We start from the raw sequence: 13133 nt of genomic DNA, 5'->3' as shown, positions 1-13133 counted from the left end.
GCCTCAACCAGGCAATTCAGCTTAGAGGGCAGAAGTGAGGGGGCGGCAGGAGAACTCAGATCGTCTATTGAAATGAGGCTAAGTACGCAGACTCTACTGACAACTCATTTTCTGAGAGCGAGCAGCGGTCCACCCAGGAGGCCCAACAGGAACCGGGCTCCCGGCGCAGAGGCGAGGCTAGCCTCTCAACCCAGAGCTGGCTCCATCTGGTCAGTGGCCCTGGGTGACAAGACTCAGTCTGAGTCGGGTTTTATTCCTATAGGCACTTGTTAATGCCTTCATGATTATAATCATGTATTTCCAAAAGTGTTTTGGTTGAGCCTCATAGAAAATCTGCAACCCAATCATCCTCGTTTTCAGAGGAGGAAACAGGCTCAGAGGGAGGGATGGCTTGACCAGGTCAGCAGCTCACATCAGGTCCAACTACAAACCCTCCTTCTCCCCCGTGACCCACACGGCTTCTTCACGGGGAATCACACAGTCGCAGCCTTTCTGCCAGCTTTAGACAATTCTCCCTGCCTTCCATCACCTCAGAAAACGTGGTGTATGATATGGTGCCCAGTGTCCTCCTGCGTGAGCTGTGTACCTAGACAGAGTCACTGACTAACAGGCTGGAGTCTATGCAGAAAGGAGCACATGGTGAGTGAGCATACTCCCAGAGCGTCTGCTTGATTTACACTGGTTAGGGTATTCTTGCTCTCAGTGTGCGTAATAAACCTTCCTAAGGCCTTTCACACGTGTGCCGGGTCTGTGCAACGCCACAGAGAGCAGGTGGGCCTGAGTCCACAGCTCTGTCCTTGGCCCCTGGGGCAGCGCTGAGCCCCCAGACGCCCTCTTAACAGCCGGCTGTTGGATGAGCCCTCCTGTACGGTTCCCAAGTGCACCTGGTGAAATCACACTATGCTGAGCGAAGAGCGACACCCAGGGAGAACAAGCACACGTACCTTTTTTCCCCTCCTTCTTCCCCTCACACCATTTCAATCTTGTCGGTGTCATCCTGACAGCGGGGGAGCCGGGAGACACCTGCAAGGAGAACCGTGCAGAGGCTTCAGAGCCCTGTCACTCCCGTAGACAGACCCGCCCCCCAAGGGGTTACCTGCTTGTTCAGACTCTCTGTAAACAGCTAGCAGCAGAGTCTGGCCTATTTCGCTGAACTGATTTTATTGCCTAACACACCCAGAAGCCCACGGGGAATGTAGGGCCAAAGCCTGGCTCAAATGCAGCCTGTCTTGTGGGGTCTTCAGTTAGAAGGAGCTGCTCCCTCCCCTCCAGTACTTTGTCTATAGAACACTTCACTATGGGAAGCGGTTTAAAAAAACATGGAGGGAAATGGAATTAAAACGGAATTTTTTCCACAAACTTTTTGAAGCCCCCTCATACTGGTTGGTCATCAGGAAGTTAAGATTGTTTGCTGACTGGGTCAATAAGCCACTGAAAACTCAAGGAGAAGGTAGCAAAAGGAAGGATTCATTGGAAAGGGGCACTGCTGGACGGCCCAGAGAAACACATGAACCGATGACAGCATCGCTACCACTGTCCCATCCCCACACGACTCCAGACAGCCTGCAGGACGGGGTCTTACTGAGTGCACATTTTCTTTGCTGGCTCGGCTCAGTTCACCAGTGGCCATAGACTCCGGAGTGGGGTACTGGGTTTTCTTTTCTGACATCACAGGGTTCCCCAACACCTTCCGCTGTTTCAGGAGAGAAAAGACGTTGTTCACAAACATCTAGTGGCTTGATAGCATAGCTCAGTTGGCCTCAAAACCTCAGCTTCTTTGGGTTAAAAAGAAAGCTCAGCGTTCTGATCAATTCTCTGTGGGTCTTCCCTGGTCATCTTGCACAGGAGGCCAAGAGCATGCTCAAAAAAAAAAACAAATCAAGCCAACACCACAACGGAAACCAGTGCCTTTCTTTATGTGGTTACTTGTGTGCAAAAGCGCTGAACTGGCAGCAGCTACTTCCGAGCTGACTTAAGCTAGCTCATATGGGCCTCACAGTGTGCCTCTGAGACCACAGCAAACTCCAGTTATCACCAGGGTAAGTTTTCCCTAAAGGTGTATATATGGTCTCTCACAGCTATGAACAGCTTCCTTCCCAACCCACGTGTCCCTGCCTCCCACTAAGGCTGCTGCTTCAGCTGGATCCGCTCTAAGATGCCACCCCCGTCGGGTCACACACAGGGCTGGAGATGCGGAGGGGTCTGCAGGGGTCCCGGACAGAGCCACAGAAGAGCAGGTCTTCCCGTGAGGAGCGCTCAGCCAGGCTGCGGAGAGTGCTCTCATCTCGGAAGGGCTCAGGAGCTGATGTAACCTGCTGCAACGGCTGACAGGGACAATTCTGCCATCTTTGGAGCTATCTTCCCCTTTTTCCCTTGGAGAATAAATCTGAATTCCCATAAAAGAATATATCAAAATAAGAACATTACACTCTACAGCATAAGTATCAGCAGCAACATTCAGGGTATTCTGATGTAATACATTATTTACAGAAGATGAATTCCAGAGGGGGAAATCTAGCCCAAAGAGAGATCACGGCTGGATAAAAATCAAATTGTTCAAATGCAGAAATGCTAGAAAAATAAGACCGGTGCTATCCTTCTTCCAAACGTCAGCTCTCACCTCAGAGGGGCTGAACCGGATGACAGGAGCCCAGGGCTGGTTGTGCGAAGTTTCTCTTTATTTAATTGTGGTAAAAGTAAACATAACGAGACATTACATCACCTCAACATTTTTTATGTGGGCAATTTACCCACTGAGTTTTCAAAAAGACTCTTCGTCACTCCCTCAAAAGCTACTGAACAAAAAGCTGTATCTATTATTAGCTCAAACTCTCCATTTATGAAGAAAAAACCACTTGTTTCATAAAATTTTCAGACATTTGTGTTTAAGCTTGTCCTAAAATGTCTTCTCCTAATAGCATTACAAGCTCCTTTATAAGATCTAAAGTCTCTCCTTCATAGAGAAATGTGCAGCTTTCAGGAGGATGTTATTATATGTCATTTCTAGAAACAATGAGCAATACAGTCACTGTCAGAAGAACTCACTAACAACAGAAAATTACACCCACCTAACTTCAGGTAAAAATGCATTTATTTGACTAACACATAAAGATGCATTCACTTGACTATAATTTCCCTTTTCTTCAATCAGCTCTGTGACAAAGAAGTCAGAGGGAACGACTATCCCAATTGAGAAGGAAGAAGAGAGTTTACCCCAAAGCACTTCTTTTACCAGCACTATCAAACAAACATACAGCTTAAACACACATACCTAGGGTTCTAGAAGGTTCTAGGCAAAGGAATCTTGATGTCAAGAAAAATCTAATTTTTCTCAGTCTGGGACTGAGAATGAATCCTAAACTTAACATGAATTATAACTAGGGTAAGGTAACCAAACATCCCGCTTTTGGCGGGACAGTCCCAACTTTTGGAAAGAATGCACGACAAGCTAGGGAACGGTCTATTTGGTCCATATAGACCAAATTTTTAATCAAGAACCACACCACCCCCCGCCGGTCAATGGTGTCCCACTTTAAATCTGGTCACCTTACACTAGGGCCAAAATTAGAGTTAGATGAAGTTGCAAGTCCCAAACATCTGCAGCTTAATATATATGTATTTCCTTGTTACTTAGAGCAAATTTTTTTTATTTTAAACAAAGTGCTCATTATAATGCTAGATTGTTAGATTTACAGATTTTACCGAAGTTAAAAACAAACAAAAGCAGAACACAGAATAGTGCTGAACTCAAGTTATAACCAGAATCTTGCTTTATTAATGGCTAGACATTTGAACCCCATAATCAGAGTATCTACTGCCACCTACTGGCAATATGCTTCAACTACAAGTTCCGATCACTGGTGAAGACTCAAAAATGTCTTGTGTGGAGCCAGCAAAAACACAGGAGTATGTTTGTATTTGTTTTAAACATAAGATTGATGATTAGTTTGATACAGGGGAGAGAATACAACTGATAAAAATATTAACTTCATAAAATATGAGTGACCTAAAACTTACTCACCTACTTGAAAGTCTAATTTTCTAACAACCACTCAACTCCCTCCTTTCTCCCTAAATTCAGAGATTAACGCAATGGAGCGTGGGACGCAAAGCAAGTCAGAGAGGACCGGAGGCGGGGGTACTGTCAGTAACGTGGGCCCTGGTCTCAGCTCCAGGAAGGATGGAAAGCCTTGACTGCTTCTACTCTAATCCCAGAGTCTGACTTGACCAGTTCCTATCCCTAGTCCCTCACGGATGAACCGTTCCTTCAGTCAGACTGTGACAGGTCCTGAGAACCAATGGACGGTAACAGCGCAGTGCCCCTACCTTAATCAGCCCGCTGAAGGAACGAGAGCGGGCCCTCTTCTGTACCCGGGGAGTGGAAGGTTCTCTCCCTGGGGTCTGGGTCGCAGATTGCTTATTAAACTGAAAGATAACAGAGCAGAGCATGACAGTGTCATTCTCCCATCAAGAGACAGACTGTGACCATCAGTGACTCAGCCCAGAAAAGCCCAAGGCCAAGTAAGGGTACGCACAAATGGCTTCATGGAAGGACACGCAAATCCCAAGGCAGAAGGGGTGCTGCCAGCCACCAAACTTCAGGAGCCTTCGTTATTCATATGCACCACTTATTGCTCCCACTGGACTGACAGAGACACTGAGGCGCGGAGGCCTCTTGTAATTCGCCCCACATCTCCAGAAGGAAATCGAGATTCTCCACAAAGAGCATCTTTGATCCAAAGAGTCTTTAGCACAATCGAAGATATGGAATCATTTTGTCTTTTTTTTATTTTCGGTCTGTTTTTAATTCTACACAGGATAAAACCGTGACTACAGCTCTTTAAATGAATGTCTTCAGGATGGCTTGCCAGCATTGCCCTCGGAGGAGAATACATCAGAGTCTTCTCAAGACAGCTTCCTAGAGGCCTATACTGAGATGAGGCGATGATTCAAGCACTGTTCAGTCTCATTCACTGCTTTGACTGGCCCTCATCCCCCCACTTAAAATAAATAATACAGCAGCACGCCACTCTTCTACTCTCCTGCCCTTTCTGACCGTCCTCGTTAACTTTCTCAGTTGTACTTGGGTAAACTATTATCAGTCCAGGTTCAGACTGGAGGCCACCACAGTGACAATTTTCTCACATGCAGGTACCCTGAAGCTCTCAGCGTTCATTATCTCCGCAGACAGGAACTCTAAACCGCCCAGCTCAGGAAGGTAAAAGGACAAGTACAAACCCGGCCCTCCTGCTGAGGATGGCAGCAGTGCAATCAGAGGTCCTCGAGAGATCCAACGGCAGGTGTGTTCGTTGGTAAAACGTCCTAGAAAGCTATGTAGCCGTATGTATCCAGAGCCTTCAAAACAACTGCAATGTTTCTGATTAATTCGCCTATCATGGATGGCCTGTCCGGACATAACTTTGCTTATGGATGCAGACTTCACAAGTTTCCAACTGGAATGAAGATTCTTCACGCCGAAAAATGATTGTCTCCTCAGAGTACTGGGTTGAGGTAAATGGGCAGTATAGAAACTGGATGCCCAAAATTGGAGGGATAGAGACATGAAGTGGTTGGCTTACAAACTTCCATAGGTGTGGGAACATATTCATAGAATTATAGGATTAACCAGGGCAGATGATCCCTTCAGGACCAGTGGTGTGAGTGGCGATACTGGGAGGGTAGAGGGAGAGTAGGTTGGAAAGAGGGAACTGATTACAAGGATCTATATGTGACCTCCTCCCTGGGGGACAGACAACAGAAAAGTGGGTGAAGGGAGACGTCGGACAGGGCAAGATATGACAAAATAATAATTTATAAATTATCAAGGGCTCATGAGGGAGGGGTGAGCGGGGAGGGAAGGCAAAAAATGAGGACCTGATGCCGGGGGCTTAAGTGGAGAGCAAATGTTTTGAGAATGACGAGGACAATGAATCTACAAATGTGATTTACACAATTGATATATGTATGGATTGTGATAAGAGTCGTATGAGCCCCTAATTAAAAAAAAAAATAATTATAAGACTATAGGATTAAGATATAGGTGTTACTTAACTATTGTGAGGTTAAAGAATTGTGTACAGATGCCAAGTTGGCAAGGGGTGGATTGAGATAGTTAAAGTTTATTGTGCCAACCTGGCTGATAAACACATATGGGGTTAATTCAAGAGCAGAGAGATAAATGGCTCCATGAGCCTCGCCTTTTGAGTTCTCGGGTCTCTTGCTCTCTGATGGTCGGACCAGGGTGCAGCTGCTTTAGCTAGTTCCCTGCTTCAGCTGGCAAGGCTCACTTCCTGTAAGACACCCCTGAGAAGCCACATGGATCTACCCCTGTGCAGCCCTGGGTGCTAGAGTAGCCATGTGGAGACCCCTGCCAGCGCTGAGATGCTTACACATTCACTGACTCAGTTTTCCTCCTGCAGTTGGCATCATAGTGTGTGTTTTGTGAGGTGGAAGAGGACTTTGTGGATTGGTGTTGGACATATGGGCTAATGGTGGACTTGTGGGCTTGGGCAGCACTGGGTTGGGATGTTTTCTTGATGTGTACGTACCCTTTAGATGAAACTCTCTCTTATACATATGAGTTTCTGTGGATCTGTTTCTCTAATGTACCCACTACTATTACCATTTTACAAAAAAAACCACAAAACTTTTTTTGGAAATTCAGAGTGATTACATTATTTTCCAAGAAAAGCTAAGGGGTTAAACTTTGCAACAACATAGTGGTAACTACTGGTTCTCCCTCAATACAAACTAGGGATGCTCCAAGCAAACTTGGATCTCCCTGAGTAACCTCAGAAACCCGAGATCACGCTCCTCTCTCCTCGAGAGGTGCCGATGGATCGGGTGCAGGACCCCAGGGGTCCCGCCGGCAAGCCTGCTCTCGTGGTGGAGCCACACGGGGCCAAGAAGAACCAGAAAGGAAACGAGATGAATGTGGATCAGCAAGATCCCCTCGTGATTCCACAAGCAGCTGTCACCTGTCTCATGAGCTGCCTCTTCTTGGCCGACTCAGGCATGTCGTGGACATGCTGGAACAGCTCTCGCAGGGCCTCTTCCGTGCGCTGCTGGGTCTCCTCCTGGAGCGAGCACAACTCTTCCCGGGCCCGCTTCTGACACTTTGCCAGCTGGACAGACTTCGTATGACCTGAGGTTATCAAGTCAAGGTCATCCTGAAGGAGATTCCAAAGAAAAGCAAATTAATATATCCTGGCACGGTTTTTTTGGTGTGTGTTTGTTTTTTCATGCTCTGACAAAAGATTGAGGCAAAAATTTAAAAAGGAGGGGGGCATAAGAAGGCGCAGTGGCATCTTCCTATACCCTAAAACAAGAATAATCTCAGTGCTTTTATCAGAGAAAGGACCCCTTAATTATCAGTTACATTAATAGCCCCACTGTATAACCTGCCCAGAGAACCCTCAATTCATTGAGAATTTTGCCAAGAGTTATTCTTGTATAAGATTCACTTCTCAAAGCATCTTTTAATCTCCCATCATTCTCCTGGCTATCCTGAGGGCAGATGCCCTCATTTCCATTTGAAGAAGGAAAACTTGAAGTGAGCACTAAGCTGAACTTCCTGTGGCGCTGATGTGAGGAGCCCAGCCCGGAGCCAAAGTGGACTGGCTCTTGGCCGGCTCTTTCCACAGGCTAACAGGAGGCAGCGCTGCACGGCAGGGGCAAAAGAACAAAATCCAACCCTAGAGAAAGTCCAGCTAAGCCAGCAGAGATCAAATACTAACTCTTTTCCTGGTCATTCCAAATATTTGCTGAATGAAGGGCGAAACTAACTAACAGAGGAGAAAAACAGACATAATTTTAAAAAGCTGAAGTTTCTAATGGAGACAGAGTAAGCAAAAATTGTCAAATCGTGATTGTACAATTCTTTAAAAAAACCTCATGCCTGTTTTTGCTCAGGGGCCTTGAGTTGATGTTAATGGTGATAGGCGACATGGAAAAGGAGAGCATGAATGGGTGCACAACCTAGCCCACGTGACTGAATTATACATGTGTAATATGTAGAGATAGAGTTTGTTCTGCATATGTTCATCATTAAAAAAAAGTTTTAAGGTATTTACATTAAGATGTTATATAAAATGCTTGCACTTGTGACAATAGTCATATGTAATCTTTGTTAATAAGCATTACACACACACAAAATAAGCATTACACATTTCCCTAAATTCATGTGGTCTCAAATCTCTGTCTCATTTGATAATGTTCTCTTACCACTGAAGCTGAAATGAGAATATATGACATAAAAATGTATTGCTACACAAGAATAAAGAAAATGTCCTAAAACTGATTGTGGTAATCATTGTCCATCTCTACTTGACATAAATGAACTATTGAAATGTATGATATTTGAACTATATGCCAATAAACCTTTTGGGGGAAAAATATTTCCATTACTGTAAAATGTCTACTCATTTGCTATTTAAAGATTGCTTGTCATATGCTACAAGAATGTGCATAAAGGCTTGGGGAGAAACCTTTACACAGGCAGCCTGCCCCATCACTCACACACAGAGGACCCACCCAGCGTGGAGCACTGACAGCAGACAGGAAGGCTGCTGACACGGGCATTTTCATCTCAGCATCTAACTTTCTTCTTCACAGTCATTTTCCTCATCTCGGATGTCTAGACAACTCTGAGTGACAGCACTGTACTTGCATTTCATGCTTTGCTTTAAAAACATGGCTCAGTTTCCCGGGTTGGGCGGAAAGCAGTCTCTCTTCCTCACCTTAGATACTTGAGTTCTGGAGCCCAGGTAGTGCGTCCTGGCACATTCCCGAATGTAAGCAGGAGCCTGCACAAGACATGAAAGAAAACCAAGCCCCAGGGGTTAGTTGTGCCTAAAATCCTCCCAGGCCCCAAGGTGCAGGACCCTAAAAGACGTGGCTGGTAGATTAGTTCAGAAGAGTAAAAGAGCCTCTAAGTGCCCTGTTCCACAGCTTCCTCTTCCTTGCCAACAAAAAGATCTCTCAGCAAATCACAGGAAATTTTGTGAAAAGACACCCATGTAGAGGTTATTTTAAATATTGAAGACAGACGGTGGTTACCTGCTAACTTCCCTAATAAACCTCATAATCATGAGTTCTCAGTGCAATGAATGATGGGACCCAGCGGGGAAGGAAAGTGTCACGGAAGGAGAGGCTGGTGTCAAATAGGGTCAAAGAACAAACAGCAGCAAAAACAGGTATTTGTCGTGATGTTTATGTTTAACAAAAACCACCCCAAGTGAGGAGACGAGCCAGTCAGCGTGCAGTATAGCACCAATGAAGCATACAACTTTCCTCTAGTTCTTTAATGCTTCCTCCCCCGCACCATCATGATCCCAATTCTACCTTACAAATCTGGCGAGACCAGAGGAAACACAGGGAATCCAGGACAGATGAACCCCTCAGGACCAGTAGTGAGTGTGGCGATACCGGAAGGGTGGAGGAAGAGTGGGGTGGAAAGGGGGAACCGATTACAAGGATCTACATATAACCTCCTCCCTAGGGGATGGACAACAGAAAAGTGGATGAAGGGAGAGGTCGGACAGTGTTAAGACATGACAAAATATTAATTTATAAATTATCAAGGGTTCATGAGGGAAGGGAGGCGAGGAGGGAGGGGAAAAAATGAGGAGCTGATCCCAAGGGCTCACGTAGAAGCAAATGTTTTGAGAATGATGATGGCAACAAATGTACAAATGTGCTTGACACAATGGATGGATGTATGGATTGTGATAAGAGTTGTACAAGCCCCTAATAAAATGATTTTTAAAAAGAAAAGAAAAAAAAAACACCCCAAGTATCCTGATACATCATAACTGTGAACCATTTGTTGTCAAGCTGACTGCCTCAGGGCGACCCACTGTGGGTCAGAAGAGAACCATACTTCAAAAAGCTGCCCGTGGCTGACTTTTCGGTGCATCTCCAGGCTTCTCCTCCAGGTGCCCCTGGGTGGATTCCCACCTCCACCTCTTCAGTTAGCAGCCAAGACTGTTAGCCACTTATACCACCCAAAGGCTCCTTCACTAATACAGGGTACCCTATATACTCGAGCATAAGCCAACCCAAATATCAGCCGAGGCACCTAATTTGGCCACAAAAACTGCATAACAACTGTTCTGAGAAGTTGGCTTATACACGAGTGTACACGGTAAGTATGAGGACATTACTGCCCTGGTAGCACAGTGGTTGCACTTAGTTCGAACACAGCAGATGCTCTGCAGGAGGAAGAGGAAGCTTTCTACGCCCGTAAAGAGTTACACTCTCAGAAAGCCACAGGGGCAGCTCTACCTTGTGCTGTGGGCGGGTACGACTCAGCACCGACTCAATGGCAGTGAGTGTGTTTGAATTCACCAGAGGTGAAGGCTTTTAAAATCTGGAATTTGAAGTATAAGAAAAAAAGATACAGATAAAAAGTAAAAGAAATCAAGAAGCCCTATAATGTTAAATCCAAATTGGAAATAATAACATGAACTAATGGGGTTTGGGTTTGTTTGTTTAATTTAATTCTTTGCTCCAAAAGAGCCTAGAAGAAATGACACGGCAGTAACAAAGGAAACACCTAGCGTCACTCAACAAAACTAGTGCTCCGTGGAGGAAGGGCTGATCCAAGGTCTGTGGCTACACAGAGGCCTAAGAGAACGGGTAGCACTTTATTCCGGAAAGCAGAGCACTATCCTATGACTAAGGGCAATTTGTCAAAAAGCCAGCTTGCCTAAAATAATAATTTATAAATTATCAGGGGTCCGGGGTAAGGGGGGAGCGGGGAGGGAGGGGGAAAAATAAAGAACTGACACCAAGGCTCAAGTGGACAGTGGGTGTTGTGAGAATAATGAAGTCAACACATGTACTAATGTGCTGGACACAAATGACGTATGTACAGATTATGATGAGTTGTATGAGCCCCTAATAAAATGACTAAAAAAAAAAAAAGCCAGGTTGCCAAGGGCTATCATGGTCAAATTGAAACAATGTGAATATCAAAATTAGTATGTGGACTTGACTAACACTTTAATATATCAAAATCCATGAGTCTCCAGTGATAGTCATAAAAAAGAGAAAAGAACGCTATTTCAAAGACAGCTAACAAAGATTAAACAGCAGAATTAAAAACTCGTTATTTTATAAGTCCCAATGTTATCATTGATTGCAAACAGGATTATCAACGGATGCTAAAACAATTACATTAAAATGGTAACTATCCTCTAGATACATACTAATTGTCAAAATTTACCTTTTTAAGTAAGTGATCTAGCAGTTAGTGAAGTTAACATCGCTAACAGTGGGGACAACCAGCTTCTTATGCTAATGCAGGTGATGTAATATGGTACACACACACACACACACACAATGACCTAGGAAGTAGCTGTGCCAAAAATGCCTAACCTGAGTCTAATCAAGCCTCTAGACAAATTCCAATTTACGCAACTACATGGGTGGAGCCAGAGGCCCAGGTAAATGACAGTTATAAGCAGTTAGATAAATCTAGTGGGCTGGCTTCCTGGCCCCTGGAGGAAGAAGCCAAGGGACCCTGTGACCAAAGAGAGACAGCCATGACTGCTATGTGAGAAGCAGCACAACTGAGGACCAGTGACTGTGATTACTGCTAACTTCCTAATAAACCTCATAACCGTGAGTTCTGTCTGTGAGCTCCTTGTGGTCAGTACGATGGACGATGGAGCCCAGCAGGGGAGGAGAGTGTCACGGAAGGAAAGGCTGGTGTCAAATAGGGTCGCACAAGTACGGAAGGTGGAAGAGGTCTGATGTCTCCTATGGCAGTCGGCCTTGGGTTTGTGCAGAGGTGGACGCTCCTTCACCCTTGTGTAGTAGCCAGAGGTCAGCTGTAGCCCCTGAACTTTCAAAGAATCAATGACATGGGGGGGGGGGGAATGACTGTTGCAGATCAAAATAACAAATAATCAAAAGCAACATATAACCCTTGATTGGCTTATATTGAAGAAAAAAAAACAACTATAAAATACATTCTTGGGATAACTGCAGAAATTTGGATAAGTACTGCATATAAGATTACATAAAAAGTCTTGTTATCTACTTGTGATCATGGTAACAGGACTTTTAGAGGACTATCCTAATTCAAAGGAGATAAATGTTTCCGTATTTAGGGGTGGCATGTCATGATGTCTACAATTTACTTTCAATGATTCATGGGAGAAAAGTCTGAATACATGAAGGCAAAGCAAATTTGGCAAAATAGGAACATCTGTTGAATCAGAGTGAGTTACATGAGTATTCACAGTTCTACTTCCAATTTTTCTCTCATCTGAAAATTTTCACAATAAAAATTTCTAAAGGGCCTTGTAAAAAAATTTATAACTATAATGTAATTCTTTTTTATTATTGTTTATTTACTTATTTTTTAATCGTTTTATTAGGGGCTCATATAACTCATCACAACCCATACATACATCAATTGTGTAAAGCACATTTGTACATTCATTGCCCTCATCAGTCTCAAAACATTTGCTCTCCACTTAAGCCCCTGGCATCAGGTCCTCATTTTCCCCCCTCCCTCCCCACTCCCCCCTCCCTCATGAACCCTTGATAATTTATAAATTATTATTTTGACATGTCTTGTCCAATGTCTCCCTTCACCCACTTTTCTGTTGTCCCTCCCCCATGGAGGAGGTCACATGTAGATCCTTGTAATCAGTTCCCCCTTTCCAACCCACCCTCCCTCTACGCTCCCAGTATAGCCACTTACACCACTGGTCCTGAAGGGATCATCCGCCCTGGATTCCCTGTATTTTCAGTTCCTATCTGTACCAGTGTACATCCTCTGGTCTAGCCAGACTTGCAAGGTAGAATTCGAATCATGATAGTGGTGGGGGAGGAAGCATTTAGGAACTAGAGGTGCCCGGCTATCAAAAGGTATAGTGTCTGGGGTCTTAAAGGCTTGAAGGTAAACAAGCGGCCATCTAGCTCAGAAGCAGCAAAGCACACATGGAAGAAGCACATCAGCCCATTTGATCAGGTCAAAGGGATCAGGTATCAGGCATCATCAGAACAAAAAATCTTACCATAGTGAATGAAGTGGGGAGTGCAGAATGGAGACCCAAAGCCCATTAGTAGGCCACTAGAGATCCCCTTGCAGAGGGGTCTCGGGGAGGAGACGAGCCAGT

General features: G+C 44.8%; 1 protein-coding gene across 1 annotated transcript in view; it reads right to left on the bottom strand.

The window, feature by feature from the left end:
• Window positions 1-13133, bottom strand: part of ARHGAP19 (Rho GTPase activating protein 19) — a 35938-nt gene that overhangs the window by 4858 nt on the left and 17947 nt on the right. Inside the window, exons 7-11 of the mRNA XM_045291615.1 lie at window positions 8739-8804; window positions 6978-7169; window positions 4327-4425; window positions 1583-1693; window positions 945-1023 (exon numbers count right to left, since the gene is read on the bottom strand). Of these exons, the coding sequence (XP_045147550.1) occupies window positions 945-1023; window positions 1583-1693; window positions 4327-4425; window positions 6978-7169; window positions 8739-8804 (547 nt within the window). The remainder of the gene's footprint in view (window positions 1-944; window positions 1024-1582; window positions 1694-4326; window positions 4426-6977; window positions 7170-8738; window positions 8805-13133) is intronic.

The sequence above is a fragment of the Echinops telfairi genome, unplaced genomic scaffold (assembly GCF_000313985.2).
Source record: "Echinops telfairi isolate 266 unplaced genomic scaffold, ASM31398v2 ScPeMD7_70;HRSCAF=299, whole genome shotgun sequence".
Classification (NCBI taxonomy): Eukaryota; Metazoa; Chordata; class Mammalia; order Afrosoricida; family Tenrecidae; genus Echinops; species Echinops telfairi.
This window is presented reverse-complemented; position numbering and strand designations above follow the sequence as displayed.